This window comes from Salmo salar, chromosome 26, assembly GCF_965601325.2.
Source record: "Salmo salar chromosome 26, fSalSal1, whole genome shotgun sequence".
NCBI lineage: Eukaryota > Metazoa > Chordata > Actinopteri > Salmoniformes > Salmonidae > Salmo > Salmo salar.
Window position 1 is genome coordinate 26,060,751 of NC_138316.1, and position 27,865 is coordinate 26,088,615.

Genomic DNA, 27,865 nt, shown 5'->3' on the forward strand with positions numbered 1-27,865 from the left:
CTCTCTGCTAGTACACTGCCCCCTATACCCATAAGTCAGCAATACCACTACCCTGAACACATTGACAGTGTGGCAGTTTTACAGTCTCCATTAATATGGCTTCTTTCCCCGTATCTCTTTCTGTTTCTCTCTCTCTCCCTCTCTTTATCTCTCTCTCCCTCACTCTCCAGCCACCAATTTCTCCACAATCTACTCCTGAAATACTCTCGGCGCGAGCCAAGCCTTTCAATTTAGATTTCAATTATCATGTTAGTTTTGTGATTAGACTTCTGTCCTCCAGGAATCAGACCTCTCTGCTCCTCTCTCTTCCCCTCTTCCCCTGCAATCAGATCCCATCTGATGAATGGCGCCTATAATTACGGAAGTTATTGAATATGCAGATCGCTGCTTACTCTTGGTGGGCTGTTCATAATGCATTAACTCTAACTGTATGAAACAAGGGTCCCCGGTAAAGAGCCACTTCAGTAATGAGAGAGGCCCAGTGTATGCCATTAGTCAGGGATAATAGCCGTTAGTAAGGGGGGAACTCCATTAAAAAACACACAGGCATATTATGATATGCCTTGTTTCTCCCTCTGTGTGTGTGTGTGTGTGTGTGTGTGTGTGTGTGTGTGTGTGTGTGTGTGTGTGTGCGTGCGTGCGTGCGTGCGTGCTTGTGTGCGTGCGCACCGGCCTGATGCCATAGAGCTGCAGCTGTTGGTCCCAGTTCTAACCAGCCAGAGCTAGCCTGCTGCACTTCACTGTGGAGGCAGTGGGCACAGCACAGCCAGGGCTCCCACTATCCCACAGCATGGAGCTCTATCTACTGGCCAGCCACGTCTACACACAGACACACACAGGCAGGGTGTTTATGAATCATTCAACATGAGGTATTTTCCTCCGGACTGGCAGGCCCACGGTCTTACTGTTTGTGACTGCCATGGTCTCACGCCCTGCCCTGCCGTGATGCAATCCCCCAGTGGCTCTGAGTGGAAGAGAGGAGAGGAGAGACAGCTACTTCACAGGGCCTGACTGACTGCCACATCGGAAAGGGGAAGTGGGACATTTTGACAGATTCAGAGAAAGCTTTTAGAGATGTCTCCTCTCCAGACCCTCTGCTGTGTGGAGTTATTGACAGAGGTACAGATGGGCCTCTAAGCCACAGCACATGATCTCTCCCTCACTCCCAGAATGTAGTCTTCTCCTGACGTTCTTAGATGTTCAATTCTGTAATGTGGTTCATTTCATGATACGCATTACACAGGTAGTCAGAGACAGAAAGAGACAAACAGATCTAGCGAGACACTCTGTTCCATGCCAAGTCTAGTTAAGTGATGGGCCAAGCATGAGTCTACCTTATTCATTATTCAGGAGTTAGCTAACTCTCTCCTTGCTTTGACGTTCATTTGTTTTTCACATTAAGCCTGAGGCAAAGCCGTTCTGATTTTCTGTTTGGCACCTGTTGTGTTTAATTCAGGAACACCATTCCTAAAAAACACAGCCCTCCTTTATTTTTAGCTTGTGAGCTGTACCTGCCATTTATAGCCGGCTGGCCTGTTCTTAGACTGGCTGTTTGGCTGGCTGTCTGGCTGGCTGTCTGGCTGGCTGGCTGACTGGCTGACTGATACTCTGCTGATGTCTTACAGGGGATTTGTACATTACACTGCAGGAGCCCGGGGAGGCCCTCCCACAGAACAAAGATAAAGACACACATCCTCGTGCACCGCACACACGCATATACACACACGCAGCCACACATACACTTCTCATACGCAGCATTTCTACACATTCAGATACATAGTTACAGTACCATATACAGTTGAAGTCGGAAGTTTATATACACCTTAGCCAAATACATTTAAACTCAGTTTTTCACAATTCCTGACATTTAATCCAAGTAAAAATTCCCTGTTTTAGGTCAGTTAGGATCACCACTTTATTTTAAGAATGTGAAATGTCAGAATAATAGTAGAGAGAATTATTTATTTCAGCTTTTATTTCTTTAACTAACATTCCCAGTGGGTCAGAAGTTTACATACACTCAATTAGTATTTGGTAGCATTGCCTTTAAATTGTTTAACTTAGGTCAAACGTTTTGGGTAGCCTTCCACAAGCTTCCCACAATAAGTTGGGTGAATTTTGACACATTCCTCCTGACAGAGCTGGTGTAACTGAGTCAGGTTTGTAGGCTTCCTTGCTCGCACACGCTTTTTCAGTCCTGCCCACACATTTTCTATAGGATTGAGGTCAGGGCTTTTTGATGGCCACTCCAATACCTTGACTTTGTTGTCCTTAAGACATTTTGCCACAACTTTGGAAGTGTGCTTGGGGTCATTGTCCATTTGGAAGACCCATTTGCGACCATGTTGCTTCAATATATCCACATGCCATCTATTTTGTGAAATGCACCAGTCCCTCCTGCAGCAAAGCAACCCCACAACATGATGCTGCCACCCCCGCGCTTCACGGTGGTGATGGTGTTCTTCGGCTTGCAAGCATCCCCCTTTTTCCTCCAAACATAATGATGGTCATTATCAAATCAAATCAAATGTATTTATATAGCCCTTCTTACATCAGCTGATATTGCAAAGTGCTGTACAGAAACCCAGCCTAAAACTCCAAACAGCAAGCAATGCAGGTGTAGAAGCACGGTGGCTAGGAAAAACTCCCTAGAAAGGCCAAAACCTAGGAAGAAACCTAGAGAGGAACCCGGCTATGAGTGGTGGCCAGTCCTCTTCTGAAGAGGATTAGAGAGAGCATACTTAAATTCCACACAGGACACCCGGATAAGACAGGAGAAATACTCCAGATATAACAGACTGACCCTAGCCCCCCGACACATAAACTACTGCAGCATAAATACTGGAGGCTGAGACAGGAGGGGTCAGGAGACACTGTGGCCCCATCCGATGATACCCCCAGACAGGCCCAAACAGGCAGGATATAACCCCACCCACTTTGCCAAAGCACAGCCCCCACACCACTAGAGGGATATCTTCAACCACCAACTTACTATCCTGAGACAAGACTGAGTATAGCCCACAAAGATCTCCACCACGGCACATCCCAAGGGGGGGCGCCAACCCAGACAGGAAGACCAAGTCAGTGACTCAACCCACTCAAGTGACACACCCCTCCTAGGGACGGCATGGAAGAGCACCAGTAAGCCAGTGACTCAGCCCCTGTAATAGGGTTTAGAGGCAGAGAATCCCAGTGGAGAGAGGGGAACCGGCAAGGCAGAGACAGATACTTAATCATAGGACCTACTGAAGAGATGAGTCTTCAGTAAAGACTTAAAGGTTGAGACCGAGTCTGCGTCTCTCACATGGGTAGGCAGACCATTCCATAAAAATTGAGCTCTATAGGAGAAAGCCCTGCCTCCGGCTGTTTGCTTAGAAATTCTAGGGACAGTTAGGAGGCGTGCGTCCTGTGACCATAGCGTACGTGTAGGTATGTACGGCAGAACCAAATCGGAAAGATCGGTAGGAGCAAGCCCATGTAATGCTTTGTAGGTTAGCAGTAAAACCTTGAAATCAGCCCTTGCCTTAACAGGAAGCCAGTGTAGGGAGGCTAGCACTGGAGTAATATGATCAACTTTTTTGGTTCTAGTCAGGATTCTAGCAACCGTATTTAGCACTAACTGAAGTTTATTTAGTGCTTTATTCGGGTAGCCGGAAAGTAGAGCATTGCAGTAGTCTAACCTATAAGTAACAAAAGCATGGAATAATTTTTCTCCATCATTTTTGAACAGAAAGTTTCTGACTTTTGCAATGTTACGTAGATGGAAAAAAGCTGTCCTTGAAAAGTCTTGATATGTTCGTCAAAAGAGAGATCAGGGTCCAGAGTAACGCCGAGGTCCTTCACAGTGTAACGGACGTCGTATGGAGTAGACCAAGGCGCAGCGGGTTGAGTGCTCATATTTACTTTTATTGAACACTTAAATAACAAAACAAGAAAACGAACGAACGCACAGTATTGCAGGCTAAACACAGCAGTGCAAAAACAACTTCCCACAAAAGACAGGTGAAAAAAGGGCTACCTAAGTATGACTCCCAATCAGCAACAACGATGTACAGCTGTTCCTGATTGAGAGCCATACCAGGCCAACAAAGAAATAAACAACATAGAAAAACCATAGAAATACAAAACATAGAACAATGCCCAAAAACCCAGGAACACATAAAACAAACACCCCTCTTACATAATTACATATCCCAACAAACCCCGAAACACTCTAAACAAATACCCCCTGCCACGTCCTGACCAAACTATAATAACAAATAACCCCTTTACTGGTCAGGACGTGACACACAGTTTTATTTGAGACGACTGTACAACCATCAAGATTAATTGTCAGATTCTACAGAAGATCTCTTTTTTTCTTGGGACCTAGAACAAGCATCTCTGTTTTGTCCGAGTTTAAAAGTAGAACGTTTTCAGCCATCCACTTCCTTATGTCTGAAACACAGGCTTCTAGCGAGGGCAATTTTGGGGCTTCACCATGTTTCATTGAAATGTACAGCTGTGTGTCATCCGCATAGCAGTGAAAGTTAACATTAGATTTTCAAATAACATCCCCCAAGAGGTAAAATATATAGTGAAAACAATAGTGGTCCTAAAACAGAACCTTGAGGAACACCGAAATTTACAGTTGATTTGTCAGAGGACAAACCATTCACAGAGACAAACTGATATCTTTCCGACAGATAAGATCTAAACCAGGCCAGAATTTGTCCATGTAGACCAATTTGGGTTTCCAATCTCTCCAAAAGAATGTGGTGATTGATGGTATCAAAAGCAGCACTAAGGTCTAAGAGCACAAGGACAGATGCAGAGCCTCGGTCTGACACCATTAAAAGGTCATTTACCACCTTCACAAGTGCAGTCTCAGTGCTATGATGGGGTATAAAACCAGACTGAAGCATTTTGTATACATTGTTTGTCTTCAGGAAGGCAGTGAGTTGCTGCACAACAGCTTTTTCCAACATTTTTGAGAGGAATGGGAGATTCGATATAGGCCGATAGTTTTTTATATTTTCTGGGTCAAGGTTTTTCAAGAGAGGCTTTATTACTGCCACTTTTAGTGAGTTTGGTACACATCCGGTGGATAGAGAGACGTTTATTATGTTCAACATAGGAGGGCCAAGCACAGGAAGCAGCTCTTTCAGTAGTTTAGTTGGAATAGGGTCCAGTATGCAGCTTGAAGGTTTAGAGGCCATGATTATTTTCATCATTGTGTCAAGAGATATAGTACTAAAACATGGCCAAACAGTTCTATTTTTGTTTCAGCAGACCAGAGGACATTTCTCCAAAAAGTACAATCTTTGTCCCCATGTGCAGTTGCAAACCGTAGTCTGGCTTTTTTATGGCGGCTTTGGAGCAGTGGCTTCTTCCTTGCTGAGTGGCCTTTCAGGTTTTGTCGATATAGGACTAATTTTACTGTGGATATAGATACTTTTGTACCTGTTTCCTCCAGCATCTTCACAAGATCCTTTGCTGTTGTTCTGGGATTGATTTGCAGTTTTCACACCAAAGTATGTTCATCCCTAGGAGACAGAACGCGTCTCTTTCCTGAGCGGTATGATGGCTGCGTGGTCCCATGGTGTTTATACTTGCGTACTATTGTTTGTACAGATAAACATGGTACCTTCAGGCATTTGGAAATTGCTCCCAAGGATGAACCAGACTTGTGGAGGTCTACAATTGTTTTCCTAGGTCTTGTCTGATTTCTTTTGATTTTCCCATGATGTCAAGCAAAGAGGCACCGAGTTTGAAGGTAGACCTTGAAATACATCCACAGGTACACCTCCAATTGGCTCAAATGATGTCAATTAGCCTATCAGAAGCTTCTAAAGCCATGACATCATTTTCTGGAATTTTCCAAGCTGTTTAAAGGCACAGTCAACTTAGTGTATGTAAACTTCTGACCCACTGGAATTGTGATACAGTGAATTCTAAGTGAAATAATCTGTCTGTAAACAATTGTTGGAAAAATTACTTGTGTCATGCACAAAGTAGATGTCCTAACCGACTTGCCAAAACTATAGTTTGTTAACAAGATTTTTTAGTGGTTGAAAAACGAGTTTTACTGACTCCAACCTAAGTGTATGTAAACTTCAACTGTATATATTTAACTGCACAGCGTGAAGGCAACGTGCATTTATAATAGATGAATGCAGTGGACAGATCAGTGCGTCCGCTCCTATTCATTGTGTCTGTACCAAGCAGTCCTCTGTCTAGGACAGCCTATGTCTCCTGACATGCGTTGGCTCCTCACTCTCCTGCAGTTCTATCGGTTTAAATGGCCGCCTGTTAAATATTTACCCTTACATGGTCTCTCCGCTGCACTCACTGTTGAGCTGACTGACACCCGGAGGACATTATGCTTTCATATCGCTCAATACAATATGTTTTTTATCGTTTTAAAATGGCTGCACAATCCTGAATTTTGCGAGACCGTACAGTACAGTACCTGGAGAGGTTATTTTCATGGCTTTGTTCAGCCTGTGAACAGACAACTGAATAGTTAGTCAATGCTAAATGAGTAGTTATTAATGGTTTTACATATTAGAAATATCTAAATGTCTCATTTTGTGATAAGATACATTTCCTAATCACAGGACATTTTTTTTATTTTGTATAATCTGTGGAACGACCCACTCATTTCAAATTAATATAATCTATCCTTTTTATGTAAATAAATCTGCTGTTGTCTTCAGAAATATTTTCATATTGTACTCATAATATTTCTATTTTGTTTTTAAGAAGAGACGACACAAACTAAGCCATCACTCCAGCTCCGGTAGAAAGATCATTGATGAGCTCTAATAATGTATTCCAGTCCTCCTCATTGATGAGCTCTAATAATGTATTCCAGTCCTCCTCATTGATGAGCTCTAATAATGTATTCCAGTCCTCCTCATTGATGAGCTCTAATAATGTATTCCAGTCCTCCTCATTGATGAGCTCTAATAATGTATTCCAGTCCTCCTCATTGATGAGCTCTAATAATGTATTCCAGTCCTCCTCATTGATGAGCTCTAATAATGTATTCCAGTCCTCCTCATTGATGAGCTCTAATAATGTATTCCAGTCCTCCTCATTTGTCTGTTTGTGGCCTGCAGGCTAGCTTATTACTACTGTCATAAACCTGGGAGGAACTCAGTGTACTCTCACACTGTACACACACACACTGATCACACTCACACACACACACACACACACACACACACACACACACACACACACACACACACACACACACACACACACACACACACACACTGTACACACACACACTGATCACACTCACACTGATCACACTCACACACACACACACACACACACACACACACACACACACACACACACACACACACACACACACACACACACACACACACACACACACACACACACACACACACACTGGCTTTTACTTTGGCATTGTGAAATCCAATCCATATTGAACCAGTGTGTCATGCAATTAATAATGCAGGATATTTACAGTGTAGAGATCAACTGAGATGCCAACAGTACTTTCTCTCTCTGAACATCAGTCACTTCAGCGTTCTCTTAACACTGTCGATGTCTACTGGAATAGATAAAGAGAAATGCCATTCTAATGTCTATTACTGCATTGACTCCAGTCATTGACCAATAGAGAGTCCATAATGAACTCAGATTGAACTTGTGGTCCTGTCCAGTGTCCTGTCCAGTGTCCTGTCTACAGTACAGACAAAGAGTGAGGTGTGGTCAGAGGTCATGGCTGTGTCTGTATCTGTTTCTCTGTCATGGCTGACTGTGGTGTTTAAGACTCAGAGACGGCTTTCGCACACGGACCTGTGGCCACTGTAGCCAGCTCCATGTATATTATTAGGTTAATAGGATTGTACATGTTTACACCAACTGTTATCTCAACGGGAGGTCAGAGAGGTGACTTATACTGGTGTAATGGGCTTACTGACGGGCTTAAATAGCATGGTATTGGCCCACTAACACACACACACACACACACACACACACACACACACACACACACACACACACACACACACACACACACACACACACACACACACACACACACACACACACACACACACACACACACATTTTCACAGTCACACCTAGAGTGACATGTCAGAGGAGAAACCGCTGTAGGGCGTGGGTTTGCAGCGTGGCGTGGACTCTGCGTTTTCACCTCTCTGCTAACCGGTGTGTTGCGACAGACATTCGACCTTTATCAAGTCCCAGCTATTGTTTGCAGATTGGTTGCACACTCCACAGGCTGTGAAAGACACATCTGCTACCTTGAGCCTAGTGAGAGAAGGACAGATAGAGGGCCGGGGCGGAGGGTGGGGGGAGGTGGGGGCTGGCGGCTTGTTATCCTCTCTTACAGCTCAGCTACAATCACTATCCACTATTTGTCCGGCCTTCACCAGTTATTTGCCTTTTTCTGTTTGCTGCTTATTTAAGTATTTTCGAGTCAGATAGAGACAGTATTTCCAAAGACCACGGCCATGTCTTCTGTTTTTGTTTGTTGCATAATATACTTTTACTGTCTCCCTCTCTCTCTCTGTGTGTTTTAGGATGTTGACTTTTCAGTTGATTTTGTCCCCCAGCTTTCCGTTTTCAGTAGCTAGTCTTTTAAACATTTGTTTGTAAGAGATATAGCCATACATGCAGACTGCTACATCTCCCTGTTAACTGCCATGGCACAGCTAGACACACCAGAATGCTATTTTAATGATTTTCCCAAAAATGTTTGAAGTGTTGTTAGGAACTGCAACTTTGTGTCATTATGTGATGTCGGTCACAGTAGGGATTGTTGTTTGGTAATAAAGCAGTGTAAATTTGTGTCATGTTGAGTCAGTCTTTCAGACAACCCCCTTCAGACTTTAAAACCCCAGCTATAAAACCAGATGTGTTTCTATGTTTTTGATTGATTCACTGATTGAGATGTAAAGGGTGGTCGTAAACGTCCTGGGACAAAGGGCCTCTTTGTGCGGAGCGGGGCCGTCTGAAATGGAGGAGTAGTTTGAGATGACCAGATGATTTCCTACTGGTCCAGTGAGTGAGCCCCACCACAGTGTAGCGAGTCTGAGGCTGAGCCGGGCTGCGCTGAGCGTAATGAATGTGGTAGCAGGGAACCACAACAGAGCCGGGCAGAGGCTGCCTGAGAGGCTGCCTGGGAACCAGAGGGACGTGGCCACCGGCCAGACACAGACACAAACCCCTGGCTCACACTTGTGGTTTTTTAAGAAAGCAATTTAGTTCATGATTTCATTCTGAAAGCCTGTCATGATGCATGCGTGGTCTGCGTCTGCCAGGAAAGAAGAGAAACCTCTCCCACCAAGGTGTTAGTCAACATGAATGCCTCTGACTACCAGAAACTACCAGAGGCCTGGGGCTGTGATGGAGATAGTGAGAGGGAAAATAAAGGCTGCATTTCCCCATCAAAACATACTCACTGCTGACCAGACAGAAAGAAGTCTTATTTTCTGTTTTTCCTAGGTAATAGATTGCAGTGAGTTTATCATTTGCGGTGATATTTATATTTCGACAGAGGCCTACCATGTCTTTTTATCAGGCATCTTGACAAATAGATGAATGCAGTGTGAGTTAGAGCGTAGTATCAGTGGTCAGACACATGGTTAACAGCCCACTGGTGAGACATTTTCTGTATCAGTCAGCGGCTAATCCTGTACAGAGCCTGTTCTCTCAGACTGCATATACTGCACATATTTCTCTTCAACCATGTCTGTCAGCTCCCTGATTTTATTAGACTGTGTTTCCCATTCAGTTATAGTGGTTTTCTCCGTGCCGCTCTGTGAGTGAAGCATTGCTAAACAGGGGCTGTACATGTCTTCTGTGAACCAAATTTTTGGGCAATTACTCAGATCAATGGCAGGTGGTTCTGGTTTGGCTCCTCAGATCTCGTTTCTCCTTGCAGACTCTTTTTCTCTGTATGGGCTGTCAGTCAGCAGGATAACTTTTAACCACCTCCAAACAGAGCCGGCTGCCAAGCATTCGTTTAGCCGCTCACTTTGATTCGGCCCTCCCGTCCGACCTGTCACAGCGTTACACACTGTTGACCATGCTTTCTATTCAACAAGGGCAAATGAATTTGTTTCAGTGGTTTAAATCGGCAATCAATGTCTGTGAGGTGTGGCCTGCCTGACCTCTATTCATCAGTTCCTTCTACATGGTCTCATCTGGGTGGAGCAAATGAACTACCCCTGTTTTGATTTTCCGATTGACGTGTCACATGAAACGTTGCCACTCTCAGAATATGGCCCTTTCCCTCCCTCCGTAGCTCCCTCCCTCCCTCCCTTTATCCCAGGCATCAGTTTCTCAACCTCCCTCCGTTCCTCAGAGAACATACAAGGCACTAAGATAGAGAAAAACGTCTAGAGTGACAAAGGTGGACACATTTGTGTGCCTTGTTTGCGCGCCCAATGAATTCTTTCAATTCATGAGTGAGTGAGAGAAAGACAGAGAAAGAAAGAATGAAAGAAAACAAATCCCCAAAGAATTAGGGGTGGGACTAACTGTAACTAATGAGCTGTTGTCCAGCCAATCCCTAGAATAGAGCCGCTTAATCAAAGCAGCGTTGTAGGTAATTTCCTCATTCCCATTTATGAGATGAGAATGAAAGAGAACAAAACTGCTATTCTTTTCATTAGACGTTGTAAATTTTCCAATTTGAGTGACCAGCGCTGGCGAAGCGTCCTATTTTTGGAAAAGAAAAGAATCAGGATAGTTGCGGAGAAAGCAGGCCACTGTGTGCCGACATTCCAGATGTCCAAACGGCAGTTGTACCAACCAAACTTTTCTGGGCAATGGCTGCCAATGATGACCTCATAAGGAGCAGGCCAAAGACTGAGGCTCACAGTTCTCCTGCCATGCAGAAGAATACCCCCCCTCCTTTCATAATCCATTCTGTGTCTCCACTGTCCCTCTCTTTTTCTGTCCCCCTGCAAAATTACTCCTTCATAATTAGCCATTGTTCCTGCTCTTTTGGCGCGGCTCTCTGCGTTTTTTCAGGGGCCCCTTTTCTCTCCTCTCCCCCTTCTCTTCTCTCCTCCCCCCCGTCCCCTATATACTCATTGTGTATCTCTAGGAACCTTGTGATGCCTGGCAGCCCCCCAGCCTACTTGTTTGGCACCCCCAGCCCTCTCCACAGCTCTCTGCACTGTGGACTGTGGGAGATGTTACACTTGGTTTGTTCAATCTGAACTCTTTGCTCTAAACTCTCAAGTGCATAGAAGTTATCTTTATAAATGACAGAAAGGACCTGGCCTGAATGGGGCTTTGTTGACTGTTTTCCTAAAAGGGCCCCCCACTATATTTCATCTGTCAGTCGCTTTTCTTTACCCCAACAATGCTTGATTGTTTCCATGAAAACTTCAGGTTCCACAGACAGGAGAATTCTGTATTATTATGTTCCTGCCAAATTCCGATCTCTGTTTTCCTTCCCCTGCACTCACAAAGGGCTCATAACTTACTGTCAACTGGGAGGGGAGCCACAAAGCTCCACTGTTGCTCAGCGAATAGCCTGTGTTGGTTGATGGCTTGACTGGCTGTAAAGTTTGCTTAACTGCAGTGGCAGTGACAGAAGGCACTTTGGGAACTGCATCACCCAGAAGGCCCAGACCTCTACACGTTTAGAGAGAGAGAGAGCGGGGGAGTGTAAGAGAGAGACAGAGAAAGAGAGGGAAGGAAAAAACAAGTAGATTTTCTTTCCTCTCAATCTCTTTAGCGCCAGACTCCTGGCTGGACGAGAGAGTGGTAGTGCTGAGGTGGTGCAGTAGTTCTGGTGCTGTTCTTTATTGTGGGTGCTGCTCCTATGTGTGCTGCTCCTCTAGTTCTGTCCTCTAGTTCTGTCCTCTAGTTCTGTCCTCTAGTCCTGTCCTCTAGTTCTGTCCTCTACTTCTGTCCTCTAGTTCTGTCCTCTACTTCTCCTCGTGGATGCCTTCTGAGACAGAGTACTGTGGAACAGATGGGAAAAGTACTGCACTGGACGCTTGGCCTGTCAGCGAGTGTTTGTGGGTGTGTGCGATTGTGAATGTGTGAGAGAGAGAGAGAGAGAGAGAGAGAGAGAGAGAGAGAGAGAGAGAGAGAGAGAGAAAGTGTGTGTCTGTGTGAGTGTGTGTACCCCTCTGGCTCCTGGTGCACTGAGGAGGTGTTATGCCATCCAGCGCTGAAGTTGTCTCTCTTGGATCGGGAGGAGCAGGGCCAGTGGCGGAGGGGGCCATCGGTGGAGACGAGCGGCTCAGTTTGTAAGTGTGTGCTCCTCGACCCTCACTGGGTAGACAGACAGACAGACAGACAGACAGACAGACAGACAGACAGACAGACAGACAGACAGACAGACAGACAGACAGACAGACAGACAGACAGACAGACAGACAGACAGACAGACAGACAGACAGACAGACAGACAGACAGACAGACAGACAGACAGACAGAGCCACTTCAGCGCTCTCACACCTGCATCAGACTCTGTTGTCAGGCTCTGCCTAGCAGCTAGCAAGGGGGGGCAGGACACCAACCAGGCTGTCTAACTAATCTAGCTGCACAAGTGTTTAAAGTGAGACGGAAGACGGCTCCTCCAACAGGATATTATTGCAAATAATTTACTGTGCAAAGTAATTATGGATGCTGTGCTCTATATCTAAAGTGTGCACTTGAGGAGGCTTGCTTAATTTGCTCTGGGTGGCTGTCTTTTTGAGTGTGGGTTTTAGACGGAGTAACTACGGTGGTTTCTAATAGAGAAAGCATCAGGAGAGTGAGTGAAGTGGGGATGAAGTGCTTGTGTAATTGAGTTGACTTTTTGAAGGGGGAAGGTCAACATTTATAGAGGAACAACTCTCTCCAGCTACGTTGTTAAGGTGTATGTATTTCCCCAGCCATTTGCAATATTTTTATATCATTACCCATAATTACTTTGTCCACTTGAATTTTTCTCCTTGGTTTATATTTTTAGATTATTGTCTGAAATAGATATCATGAAAGTGAGACGTTCATTTTAACTTTTAATTTGAACATGTCTATATATTTTCTTTCCAAAAAAAGCTATAATCTCTAGCAGAGCCATTCGTTTGTAGAATCCATAAAATCTAAATCATGTAAAATAAATCTGATTATCATAAATAAACTGTGAAATAGACTTAAAAAAAAACATGTGAACTCATCTCATCATCCTCATACAGTAGATGAGTTTATCTTCAAATATTGCAACCGTTTTAGAATTTACATTAGGAAGTATGGACTTCCTCTCCATCGATTTTTCGTTTACTGGGTCTCATAGGTAATGTTAGCTGCTGTGGAAGTGTGTGTGTGTGTGTGTGTGTGTGTGTGTGTGTGTGTGTGTGTGTGTGTGTGTGTGTGTGTGTGTGTGTGTGTGTGTGTGTGTGTGTGTGTGTGTGCACTTTAAATAGAGAGTGAAAGAGAGTGGTAGAAGCTGAATCATTATTATATGTTTATGTATGGGGTGCCAGGTTCATCTAAAACACAGTCACAACGGAAGGCGATCATTTAATTGTGCTAAACGGCAGTGAGTGTGTCAGTAATTTTCCAGCTGGGAGCTGTCAGGTAGCAACATGTTATTATGCCAGGGGAAGACCCTGTGGATCCCTGCTATGTCACCTGGGACAACAGTGGGGGAAATAGGAGGTTACAAAGACCTCTACAGGAAGACAGAGTTTTTCCCTTTGTACGTTGTACAGCCAGTCTCAGACTCATATGAGCCTGGCTCTATCCATCTGTAAAATATAGACAATATTGAGTGTCTATTGAAAGGAAATTCAAAAGATATTTTCAAATGTTAGGAAATATGGCCTTCAGTCCTCAAATGAGTTTTTTAATGTATTGTAGATTGCTTAAACTAAATTGAATACTAGAACTTATATAAACTCTTTCTCTCTCCCACTATGTGGGTGAGCCCTGACTTGTGCTCTGGAGTAAAGCCTGTATCTTCTTTGTGTAGACGGTGTTGCTCTGACCATGTTCTCACAGTGCCTTCACCAGCATGGTGTGTAATGCATTTACTCCCCTACAATGATATTTCATTAGGTGCACCAAATGGTTCTTGTGCTGGCCTGTGATAACTGCTCGTATTTGCATTTTTAGTTTTCCATTGTTAGTATGGTGTAATGTTAATATTTGACCTAATATCTTTGTTCCAGTCGATGTTGTCTAAAGACATCATGCTTTTTAGATGTTCACCCAAATTTCAGTTTCTGTTGAAATTCCTTTTATTTTCAAATAACTTTCGATTTTTCTTTAGAGAAAGTCAAAAGATTCCATTAAGGAATATTTCCCCAAATCATTATCATTTATACCATTTATTTTCTGCATTTTGGTGTGTGTGTGTCTGTTTGTGTGTGTGTGTATGCCTGCGCGTCGTTACCCATGGAAACTTGAAGCTCGGTCATAAAGCAGCTTTTTGCCATATCCAGCTTTCCCATCGCTATGTCCTCAAACAATGGTCCTTTTGTTTTAACGACTTATTTCATTATCCCCCCCCCCCCAAAAAATGGGTGGTGGTGTCTGAGGGTAAGGGGGCTAATATTTTTCTGCTGAAGTGACCTGTGATTAAGGCTGGGAGAAGAGGGAAGAGGTGTGGGGGTTGTGGGGCGCGAGGCAGGCGATGGGCGAAGGGGGAGAGGGGCTGGTGTGGAGTTACTTATCACCATTGTCTATAAAAGGTCAGCAGTGTGAAAGAGCAGCGACAGCGGGCTGAAAGTCAGAGCTTGTCACGATAGAGGAGGAAATGCGATAGCCGCAGACACACGGGCCAGTCATAAGACCTGGGGTCCTCTAATGCTAACCAATTAAACAGAGGTTGTCGCGTGATGAAACATTATCAGTGGCAACAATTCATGACTCAAAGCATTCCAGGCCATATGAGCCTTCACTCCTAATCCTTTAAATGTGGGCAGTATTGTCAGCTATATATAGACCCTTTCTCTCTTTCACATTTTCCTCTTTCTTTCCTCTGCAAAGTCACTGGGGCTTTGTCTGGGAGAAGGCAGGCAACATGTCATGCTCTTATTGATTCGTTTGGTTTGTTAGCTGTCCATTGTTATTGTGTCATTAAGCATGAGGGGAGACGGCTTGTCAAGAATTCACGCCAGAGAGGCTTCTTCAGTTTGCCATATTCTCACTGCTCAATGTACACAAAGGCACATATTGGGCTTGATTACTAGAGAAACACATAACATTATTGATAAGAGGAAAGGAATAGCAGCAGTGCAGAATGCAGTGTAGTTAGAATGCAATGTATAAACGGGTTGTTTTGTTGAGCATTTTTTATGTGTCTCACCTTGGATACTCTGTTATTCAATGTTTCACAATCACCACTGTCGACCTGGACCCCAGCTTCTCTCCTACTCTATAAAACACCTTATGTTTTATTGTTTAATTCAAACAATTCTGGAATCAAACACTCACGTTGTGTACCATTATATTCCAGCATAGGCTTTGGGGACTATATAATGTACATATTGTTGCCCTCTGACATTTTGTGAGACTTATTGCAATATCCCCCCTTCTCTCTCCCTTCAATAATGAGAGCTGGTATTGTATAGGGCCTCTGAGAGATTGGGGGGTGGGGCACCCTTGCTCTGTGCTCTCTTTAGCTGAGCGCAGCCCTCCCAGCTCTGCTAATAAATTATTAACCCACTGACAAATACTGTTACGGAGCCTGCCGCAGATCTGTTGCATTTTCTAACAAGATTGCTGTAGACACATGTTACAGGAGGATGGAGTCAGCCCTGTTCACTCTGTCTCTCTCACGCCTCAGCAGCTTGACTGATGGCTGGACACCGGGTAAAAGTGCCTGAGAGACTGAATATTTTAGTGGTAAAATAATACCACTTGATTTACTGTGTCATACAAAAGAAGTGCTTTGTTTCACTCTCGCACTCCATTGAAGACGGGAGCTTGTTGTGCTATGAGGCCCGGGCTTTTTGGATGCATGAATAAAAAATGTGGCGGAATCTCCTAACTCGAGCCCCCCCCCCCCCTCCCCCCTCCCCCCTCCCCCTTCTCAAACCTCTCTCCACCCCCATCTTCCTCACAGCACACCATCACTCTCAACATTAAAGTTCTGAACTTTGCTCCGAATTTAGATTTCCAATTAACACTCAATTTCGAGACCATTTTCTATTTGATATTTTTATTTATTTTATTTCACCTTTATTTAACCAGGTAGGCCAGTTGAGAATAAGTTGTCATATAATTACAGGAAACAATTTATTGTCTGATTAAAATTGAGAGCTGGGTCTCTCTAGAGAAAACAGAAGACAACACAGGCCGGTCTGAGAGAGAGTGAGGCTCCTTCCTCCCAGCACTACGGTACCTGACAGACTGGCCCTGTTGACACAGCTGCTGGGGCCTGGGTGATTAACGTGGCCTGCCATTTTCCCATTTTCACCCTAACCACCACCAAAAATACTGATCTATAACTACGTGCCTCTGTGTGTGTGTGTGTGTGTGTGTGTGTGTGTGTGTGTGTGTGTGTGTGTGTGTGTGTGTGTGTTTAGGTGTGTGTGTTTAGGTGTGTGTGTGTGTGTGTGTGTGTGTGTGTGTGTGTGTGTGTGTGTTTAGGTGTGTGTGTGTGTTTAGGTGTGTGTGTGTTTAGGTGTATGTGTTTAGGTGTGCGTGTGTGTGTGTGTTTAGGTGTGTGTGTGTTTAGGTGTGTGTGTGTTTAGGTGTATGTGTTTAGGTGTGCGTGTGTGTGTGTGTTTAGGTGTGTGTGTGTGTGTTTAGGTGTATGTGTTTAGGTGTGTGTGTGTGTGTTTAGGTGTATGTGTTTAGGTGTGTGTGTGTTTAGGTGTGTGTGTGTTTAGGTGTATGTGTTTAGGTGTGCGTGTGTGTGTGTGTTTAGGTGTGTGTGTGTGTTTAGGTGTGTGTGTGTTTAGGTGTGTGTGTGTTTAGGTATATGTGTTTAGGTGTGTGTGTGTTTAGGTGTATGTGTTTAGGTGTGCGTGTGTGTGTGTGTGTGTGTGTTTAGGTGTGTGTGTGTTTAGGTGTGTGTGTGTTTAGGTGTATGTGTTTAGGTGTGTGTGTGTTTAGGTGTGTGTGTGTTTAGGTATATGTGTTTAGGTGTGTGTGTGTTTAGGTGTATGTGTTTAGGTGTGTGTGTGTTTAGGTGTGTGTGTGTGTTTAGGTGTATGTGTTTAGGTGTGTGTGTGTGTTTAGGTGTATGTGTTTAGGTATATGTGTTTAGGTGTGTGTGTGTTTAGGTATATGTGTTTAGGTGTGTGTGTGTTTAGGTGTGTGTGTGTTTAGGTATATGTGTTTAGGGTGTGTGTGTGTTTAGGTGTATGTGTTTAGGTGTGTGTGTGTGTTTAGGTGTATGTGTTTAGGTATATGTGTTTAGGTGTGTGTGTGTTTAGGTATATGTGTTTAGGTGTGCGTGTGTGTGCCTGCCAGCCTGTAAGACTTGGATGTCCTAATACGTATATGTGTTTTCAACACTCTTTATTGTAATGCCTTGTGAAATACAGTAATATGCTGTCTCTGAACTCAGTTAATGAACTGTATTTAACAATTCACATTGAGAGTGCCAGTCTGCTCTGCTGTTCAGCGCTGTGTGTAAAAGGATGGCACGGCTTCAAGTGAACTAGTCATTCTTTAGTGGAGCTGAGGCTGCTGAGCGCTGTCGGGCCTAACAGCGGCATGCGATGTGCACAATCCTCACGTACGGGGAGTGTGGAAGCACCTTGACTCTTGATCAGATTATTCTAACACCAAACTGTGTGTTAATCTCTCCCTGTGTCAAATTTGTTTTGAGCCCTCTGTGAACCCCATGCCATACATTTGGCAGAGTCTGGTGAGGTACGGTGGAGTCTGTCTGTCTGTCTCATGGTCCTCCCAGCAGGCAACACAAGGACACGATCACACCACAGCCCTTGACCTAGAATACCCACCTCTCTGTCTCCTTCCTCCAGCCCATAGCCTAGCTAATGGGGTGGCTAAACCTCCGTCACAGTGACCCTGAGGAGAATGGGCCAAATTTCTCACACCTTGAGCTCCCCTCCCTGTCTCTCCCTGTCTTCCCCTGCCCATCCCTGCCTTTCCCTGGCATAGAAGATGCTACAGCAGAGATGAGACCTAGACTTGAGGCTCACATGCTGTTTTCATTGTTAAATACCCAGCAGCTTAGCATGAGGCAGATCAGGGGCATGGGGAAAATAAAATTACCAGTAAATATGGACTAGCTCCTTTTCCCCACTTCAGATCAGTAGGTATGCCATATTATTATCTCATTAATACCAATAGCATAATTCAAATTTTCTGGCATAGTATTAATTTCAGTAATTGTAGGTCACAGCATGAGGGTGGCATTATTAATTGTAAGAAGAGGCTAAATTAGCTGTAAAATTCTATGAGGGGAAATGTTGAGCTACAATTTTTTTTTTAACACTGTTAACATTTGTTTTCTTTGCACCTGATATGTCAAGTGCACTCTTCACTGTAATATTCATGAAAGCGTGTGACAGATTTGTAAATTCTGTCTTCCACTGCCAGGATCTGATTTCCAAGCTGCTTAAGTAGGATTTATTGACCTGGAGAAATAGTGTAACACTGAAAAGTTAATCGTTTGCTAATTTGGAGAGTGGAAGTAAAAAGGAAGCAGCTTGGGGTTGGTGTTGTGTTTGGTGGCAGGATCGTTCTGTCAACTGTTCAATTCAATCAATTAAGGCTCTTCTGTTAATTAAGAAGAGGACAAGCACATTACTTTGACTCGTCATCTCCTTATAATTGTTTATCATAAACAAAAGCGGTTTAAGGCATTATCTGAATTTGGAGCGATAGAGAGTAGGGTTGTCATGTTTACCTTTATCTAGGGTCATTATTGACTGGGGCTTGACTGGGCCACTATCTGGGGCTGTGTTAGAGCTTCAATGAGAGCGTGTTATGTGGTATAGTAACCCTCTTAGCAGCCTAATCATTGGCTGGGTGGAGGGAGGGAGTGTTGGGCCTGGCCCAGACACAGGCACCGCTCCAGCCTCATCTCCACCATTTACATTAAACAAAGGATTAGGAGGAGCCCCATGGCCTGCTCTCACACCTCCTCAGCAGGCCACATGACCATTGATACGATCTCTCCAACTTTGACTCAGGTCCAACATTGTTTTTCAGGGCACCAACAGGTGTAGGTTGATGTGAGGATGGTGAAACATCCAGCATACCTGTCGTAAATACGTTTTGACATCGTCCCGGTGTCATAAAACTGTCTGAAGTTTAACTACGTGTCTTTGAAGTTTTCTGACGGTTGTCCTATTCTCTTTCTCTCTTCCACAGCAGAATAATGTCTTCCAAGCAAGCCACCTCTCCGTTTGCCTCCGTCGCCGATGGGGAGGAAGCCATGAGTCAGGACCACCTGTCCTGGGATAAGGAGGAGAGTGCCGAGGCCCACGGGACGCCCCAGCTGCCCCTGCACAGCCTGCTCCACAGCAAGGGCTCCATGGACGAACTGCAGCCCCTCAGCAGTGTCCCTCCAGAGAGTGACTGGGACAGCATGGTGTCAGCCCAGCAGCGCATGGTGAGAGACACCACCCTGTAGACCAGTAGACCACTTGACTAATAGACATATTACATTTGCTAAAAAATAGGGAAATAATATAAGTAGGAGTGAGGAATCATTGATACATCTTGTAATTCCTAGAAAACATACATCTCAAAGAAAGAAGAGTAATATGTCTTAGCAGTTTTTTTGTGGATCGATCTGATATAGGGTCTATAGCTAGCTGCCTTACTGCTGTAATACTCACTGTCTACTGTAATGACTCAGTGTACCATTCACTATTTACTGTAGGTGACAGGCAAGCCATCAGAAGGTTTCAGAGGGTACCGTATTATTGTCTCTGTACAACAGCAGTCTGTTTTCCAACGTTGTCAGGGGTGAAGTAGATTCCAGACAATGTTCTGTATTTTCCGTTGGTGACCTTCACCATTAATGACTTTCACCACTGTCTAGCCTCTGAGTGTGAGTAAGCCTGACACACACACACACACACACACACACACACACACACACACACACACACACACACACACACACACACACACACACACACACACACACACAAAACTGTCTTGTCACTATGCCCTAGCAGAGAGGAATTTCTTCCACAAGGACACGGTCACAACAGAGCCCTCGGAACAATTTCAATGAAGACTTAAGACCATGCGTTCTGCCAAGCACTTGTCTTTGAAGTCTAAGCTCTCATGAGTGTCTTGAGATCCTCCCCACTCTAAAAGAAGAGCACAACAATGTATTGAGTTGCATTTTAGCGTCACACACAGATTTGCTGAAACTATAAATAGGGAGACAATACGACAGTGGAACAAAGTCTCTGAGAGGGTATCTGTTCTAGAGGTCCTGCCCAGGCCCCTCAGACCCCCAGCCGCCTGACTCCCTCACTAGAGGCTCTCTCTGGACCAGGATGCACTGGGGCCAAGATACAGGCTCAACAGCCACCCATTGTTCTGTGCTTGTAAAAGGGAACTCTTCACATGCCTCTCCCTCCTCCTCCCAGCCATGGGTACTGTCTCTAATACTGTGAAGCCGTAGGGATCCTGGGACCCTCAGATAGGCAGCACCAAACCAACTATAATCAACTACAGGTTATTATTAGGCTGAACAGGCCCAGTGATATCAACAGTAAAACGTGTAGTACACTACACAGCATCCCAATAAAAATTCAATACCACAGTATGACAAATTAAGACAGAATGGAATGTTGCTACGCTTCTTCTTCAGGCTGCATCCTATTTGTCATCAAATAAACATCTCCCACAATATGTGTTGTTGTGTACATCTGCAGCAGGCCCCAGACAATCTGTGGAGCTGCTTTGATGTGTGTGGAGGAGAGAAGAGCAGAGGCACTTGTGGGCTGTAGCCTGGGAGGCAGGTGGCTGTTTGTGACAGACGGGCCTGCAGTAAAGAGACCCAGAGGGGCTCTGAAGTAGCCTTCCAGGGGCCACCCCTCCACACTGCAGTGGCTGCTGGGAGAGAGTCGCTGCCCACCCACATCCCACCCCAGCCCCGTCCCAGCCCCTTTGTCCCGGCTTGTTTTCTAAGGATGCTGGGCGGTCTGGAGACCCTGTTCTTGTCGTCCAGTATGTAAATGACAGTCAGGAGATTGCTCAGGTGGTCCGCTCTTCTGACAGGCTCTAATTGGATCACAGGGCCGTTAGTGATGAAGGTAATTAGAATGGCATTTGAAAGAATGTTTTGTGCATTGTCTCCTGTTACTCACTGCAATCACTCGACAGCCTCTTGATAGAATGAAAGGATCCGTATGAAAGTTCATTCTATTCATTTTGGATCTGAGGGAGGAAATGCTTGCATTTAGTTTGCATAATGTCAAATCCTTTTCAGTTTATCATTACTTCAATTATTATTATTTTATCCAGATATGAAAAACTAAAGTTTTTGCTGCCTTTTTAACTTGAGAAAAACCAGCCAATATATATATAACATCTGTTGTCCCAATAAATCCTTTATTGTACATTAAAAACCTTTCCTGTAAGACAGCTGTGTAAGTCAGCTGTAAAATGTTCTTGTTTTGGTTGATTGTTCTGCGTTGAACAGAAAATACAGCGAGACATGGTGGAGACCTTGTGAATTGAAGGGTTGTATCAAGCCTCTAGTCTCAGTACAGTCTATCAGATGGATGGTGGTGGCAGGCTGTGATTTCGTACTGAGGAGCGACATGAGGTCAAGGAAGGAGGGCTAGAACATGGGGCCATGACAAGTCTGGAGGTTAATTATAAAAATATGAACACAAATGTACTTCAAAGCTAGCAACATTCATTTTCCCCCACCATTATCACATCACAGTTGGCTATGGATTGCCATGGCCTTGGCCCTGCGTGACAATTACTTTTTAACATTAAATTGTAAACATTGAAATTGGAAAAGTGAAGTGTCGAGATCCCGTCAGCTCAAGTTGACTTGGTACAGATGGCGCATGGGAGAGGGAGTGTGAGAGGGGAGAAGGAGGGATTGACAGGGAGAGAGAGAGGGGGGAGAGAGGCAGACGGCGAGAAGGCTGAAAGTGTTGCCTTTGCTGATTACCTGACTCCACTGCTGTGCCATGCGTCTGTGTGGGCTGTGCCCTGAACCTGCGCCAGCTGATTAACCCAGCGCCGCTCCACTCCCCACAAGCACCCTCCACTGGCCCTGGCACAGCCACAGCCACCCCTGCATAATCACCCCCATCCTGCCCGCCCAGCGCTGGGTGTAGACCTTGCCGCTCCACCCCGGGCCCTGGTACTGAACCGAACCACCTCTCTGACTCCTCTGCCTGTCTGAGGATATTAAGCTTGGATAAAAGATTGCAACAGGAATGCCCAGTGTAGTGTACATTACTCCATGTTCTTTGGGAATATCAGCAGATCCCACACACTTCTCAACATCGTTCAACCTTCTTGATGTTCCTTTCTTCTTGGGTTGTTCACTTTCACCGTTATCTGTGTGTCCTTCAGTAGAATGGCTTCCTCCTTTATGTGTGTGTTGAAGGTATTGTGTTGTTTTGTTGTTAAATGTCAGATCAGGTAGTGTTATACATGACACACAGAGCAGATGTGAAAGGGTTCAACTCTTGACAGCAGAATTACCTGTTGTCTCCTCACTCTGCAAGCCATAATTAAAACAGCCTTGTGTCTGAGAAGCCATGACCCAAGTTCTCTCTCTCTCTCTCTCTCTCTCTCTCTCTCTCTCTCTCTCTCTCTCTCTCTCTCTCTCTCTCATTCTCCTCCTGCTCCTTTTCCGTGTACAGAGAGCACCCAGCCATCACTCTCAGACAGGACCCTTAGTTAAATACTAAACCACACACAGGTGGGACTGAAAAACAACAACAGCCTGAGACAGGACACAGATTTACGATGGCCCGCAGCACTCAGCTGAGAATAGGCCTCCGCTCAAAAATGAACAAATTACACAGCACTCACCCCAACACAAATGTACACTCAAACGCAATTTAAGAAATTATAGTTGGGAGGTTTCTCTGTGTAGTTTCTCCGGAGGTAAAGTAGTGCCTGAGCGCGCACACACACACACACACACACACACACACACACACACACACACACACACACACACACACACACACACACACACACACACACACACACACACACACACACACACACATTATGGCTATGCCCTCTGAAAGTGTCCTTCATCATTTCACTACACTATTTTCACTTGCCAGATATCATTTGATAGAAGCTGTTGTTGTGTGAAAGCCAGAGAGGAGTCATTTGATATGGCCAAATCGCCCTGGGCCACCAAAGAACTAGCAATCACTGCATTTGACTACATCAACTGTCAACAGCCGATAAAACTCAGAAACAGAGAGAATACACAGGGAAATACTAATGATTATATCCAACCCCCTTTCTCTTTCCCCATCCCCTCCCAACTGCTGTTTTCTTACAGGAATCTGACAGCAATAAAGTATGTTCCCTGTACTCCTTCCGGAATAACTCAACCTCCCCACACAAGCCTGAGGAGGGGGCCCGGGAGCGCGGCGACCTGCTGAGCGGATCTGCGTTCGGAACGCCGGAGCGCCGCAAAGGAAGCTTGGCCGATGTGGTGGACACACTGAAGCAGAAGAAGCTGGAGGAGATGACAAAGACAGAGCAAGATGGTAGGACACTAAGTACCTGTGTGTATGCGTACATATGTGTGTGTGAGTGAGGGAGTGTGTATGAATGCTTCCTTTTTCAAATGGCTTCAAACTTTTCCTCTCCCTCCCTCTCTCTTTCTTTTTCATTTTAGTTTTTTCTTTCCCACTCACTCTCTCTTTTAATTAAACACACACACACACACACACACACACACACACACACACACACACACACACACACACACACACACACACACACACACACACACACACACACACACACACACACCCAGATATACCCAAACAGAGGCTGGGAGGACTGACGTGACTGTGTTTCCAGTTTGTTCTGAACCCTTTCCACAGTGACAAAGAGTGGGTGGCACTACACCTCAGCTTAAGTGTGGTCTCCCCCCACTGCCAAGGCAAACTGTCAGGCCGTAAAACACATGCCACCGACCTGATGCCAGGAACATTACCTTTTTATTCTTCAACACAGAAAGCTCTTCACTAAGGGCAGCATTCAAGTCAACTGCACCTACAGACAAAATGAGTCCTGGCTATTAACAGGGATGCATGTGCCAATTTCATTCATTCAGTTTACTGTACCATATAGTACCTCATTTTCCAAATGTCCTCACATATCAAATGCACTTAATAGAACTATATGTCACCTTATGGTAACCCTCCACTCCCTAGTCCTATATGGTATCTCACAGTACCCAACAGAACTATATGTCACCCTATGGTAACCCACCACTCCCTAGTCCTATATGGTATCTCACAGTACCCCACAGAACCTTCTGTCACCCTATGGTAACCCTCCACTCCCTAGTCCAATATGGTATCTCACAGTACCCAACAGAACTATATGTCACCCTATGGTAACCCACCACTCCCTAGTCCTATATGGTATCTCACAGTACCCCACAGAACCTTCTGTCACCCTATGGTAACCCTCCACTCCCTAGTCCTATATGGTATCTCACAGTACCCAACAGAACTATATGTCACCCTATGGTAACCCACCACTCCCTAGTCCTATATGGTATCTCACAGTACCCCACAGAACCTTCTTTCACCCTATGGTAACCCTCCAATCCCTAGTCCTATATGGTATCTCACACTACCCCACAGAACCTTCTGTCACCCTATGGTAACCCTCCACTCCCTAGTCCTATATGGTATCTCACAGTACCCAACAGAACTATATGTCACCCTATGGTAACCCTCCACTCCCTAGTCCTATATGGTATCTCACAGTACCGCACAGAACTATATGTCACCCTATGGTAACCCACCACTCCCTAGTCCTATATGGTATCTCACAGTACCCCACAGAACTATATGTCACCCTATGGTAACCCTCCACTCCCTAGTCCTATATGGTATCTCACAGTACCCCACAGAACCTTCTGTCACCCTATGGTAACCCTCCACTCCCTAGTCCTATATGGTATCTCACAGTACCCCACAGAACCTTCTGTCACCCTATGGTAACCCTCCACTCCCTAGTCCTATATGGTATCTCACAGTACCCCACAGAACCTTCTGTCACCCTATGGTAACCCTCCACTCTCTAGTCCTATATGGTATCTCACAGTACCCCACAGAACCTTCTGTCACCCTATGGTAACCCTCCAATCCCTAGTCCTATATGGTATCTCACAGTACCCCACAGAACCTTCTGTCACCCTATGGTAACCCTCCACTCTCTAGTCCTATATGGTATCTCACAGTACCCCACAGAACCTTCTTTCACCCTATGGTAACCCTCCAATCCCTAGTCCTATATGGTATCTCACAGTACCCCACAGAACCTTCTGTCACCCTATGGTAACCCTCCACTCCCTAGTCCTATATGGTATCTCACAGTACCCCACAGAACTTTCTGTCACCCCCCCAACTCTCTCCCCCAGACTGCAGACTGTAAGAAGAACGCACAGAGGAAAAACAAATGTTTGAAAGAGCGGCTACAACATTTCCCCCATTCTTAATTAGCACGACATTGGTAGTATAGTGTAGTATTCAATCAGACTTGGAGCCCCCTGGGAACGCTGGTGTCTCATTCAGCGTCTGGGGAACTCTTAGCTTAAGCACTACATCACACGAATAAATTAGAAGTCCATTTGTTTAAAAATAATTTGTCGCTTTCTTTTTATAAAGTGTTTGTTTGGTGGTCTTTGCACAATATCAACTATCCTGGATTATTCAGTAGATAGCAATCTCCATCCCAATTTCTAATATTCCTAATAACAACATTAGATTTTTAGCAATATTAGATATTAGATTTACGATAATTTATTCAGATTCATTATTTATGATAATGTTGGCTTATGTGTTTAATAGTAAAAACAGTGTCTTAACTAGTATTTCTTCCCCTGTTGTCTTAATGGTATCGTTAGTTTCATACCCTTGACTTTTCCGGAGATGATACCTTTCCCTCGGCACAGAGGACATCTCTCATGTGTCTCTGGTTTCTGATGGGGTTGTTTTCCGCGGCGGGCGCGCTCCTCTGAGCCCTCTGTGGCGAAGGCGGGCGTTATGGTAATGAGCCCCAGCTGTTGAGGCCCGGTTGTTGCAGTAATTTAAATGGTCAAGTGCAGCTGGTAATCCAGGGCCGTATGTTAGCGCAGGGAGGAGAGAGTGCTTCAACGTGCAGTACAGCTGTTTTAATCTCCTGTTAATAAAAGAGCCTGGCCCTGCCTCATGCGCCATGCATCAACACCACCTAAATAAACTCCCTTGTTGGAGGAAATTCGTTTCTGAGAACACAGAACAAGACAAGAGGCTCACGAAGTTCAATATGTCGTCTGTAAGCTGCTGGAATGGAGAGATTCAGTGTCCTTGTGGACGCTTGACACCAACTCCGTCAGTAGAGATGACTGTGATTACTGTACATCAGAAGGGATATTACAGAGTACTGTCTGTAGGGCAGGAGGGTAACTGTTGTTACCGTTCATAATCTATGTCAGTGTTTATAGAGAGCCTCTGTGAGCATCTTGAAAGGGCAGGATTAACCCATTACGGGCACACCAGAAGGTTGGAGAGCCATTTGTTGCCTTAATGACCTGGCTAATGTAAGACAAAGCAGCGATGAGCTAAATATATCACTTATCTAAGCTACAGTATGCTGTCATGGAGACAACTGTTCCTCCTAATCCACCCTGCTTTAGTCCCTCCACTGGTCTGGATCACTGGAATCTTCAGAGCAGAGCTAGACACCATCTGCTGCCATTATTCTGACTGAGTCCTCCCTGTTATGTCCCTGGTCAGGAATTTCATCTCATTGTGATGATGGATCAAGACTGAGCTTGCTGACCTTAATGGTAGAGGGTATGAGAATCCTCTCTGTTTCACCTATTACAATGTAGACACTTGTTACGGCACCATTAACATTGAAGTTGTTTAAACTGGACTTTGTATATCCTCTTAGATTCAATGATGTATGAGTCAGAAAGTGTCATTTAGATAATTGTGTGACGTTGTGCTAGTCCAGAGGCCATATCGACGGTAAAGCTGTGGACTGGGACAGAGAGCAGTCCTAACAGAAGATGACAGAGTGAGTCTCCTTCGGCCAGCCGGCCATGCCTTTTTCAGTCCCCCAACAAAACGTTGATTAAATGTATATCGTCGTCAGGGTTCGCTGCCCTCAAATCCAATCAGACGTAAGTTGACCGCAACTTTGCCTAGCTGGGCTGCCATCTCAGTGCTCCATGCCTGAACCCGCCACAGTGGCCATACTCATCGGCTCTACCGCCCTCCCACCCCTCCTCCGTCCTCTCTGTCACTGGTCCTTAAAGTGCTCTAAGTGCTTGTGACTGCGCTAATGAATGAAAATGTCCTCCCAGCAGTGAGGACTGCATTAAGCTGAATAGCCACCTTAGCTGTAAAAGCTCTATTAGACTCAGTGGCCAGGAGGGCTAACGATTGTGCCCAATGTTTATTTACTAGGTATTGTAAATGCATTATTTATGGGGAGCTTTCCATACACCACTTGTCAAGAGTTAAAAATGTCAGTATAAGGTGTTAAGGGAAAAAGAAAAATGGCCTCCATTATGAAGATCCAAGGTGACCTTGGTTGGATCCACAATTAGACCAGCTTCCTATAATGCACTAAAGTATGAATAATGGTCATAGGGAGTCAACACTGTGTTGTCCCCAAGACAAGGACAGGTGATAGTTGTGTTTGTTAGGTTTTAGGTTTTAGCCTGTTCCTTTGGGCTCTATAC

The 27,865-nt window shown here is 44.9% G+C and overlaps 1 protein-coding gene across 17 annotated transcripts in view; it reads left to right on the plus strand.

The window, feature by feature from the left end:
• sox6 (SRY-box transcription factor 6) overlaps positions 1 to 27,865 on the plus strand; it is a 199,772-nt gene that overhangs the window by 48,281 nt on the left and 123,626 nt on the right. For all 17 annotated transcript variants that reach the window (XM_045708398.2, XM_082969573.1, XM_082969572.1 and 14 more), the window contains 2 exons: positions 19,300 to 19,540; positions 23,447 to 23,657. In XM_045708398.2, the coding sequence (XP_045564354.1) occupies positions 19,300 to 19,540; positions 23,447 to 23,657 (452 nt within the window). The remainder of the gene's footprint in view (positions 1 to 19,299; positions 19,541 to 23,446; positions 23,658 to 27,865) is intronic.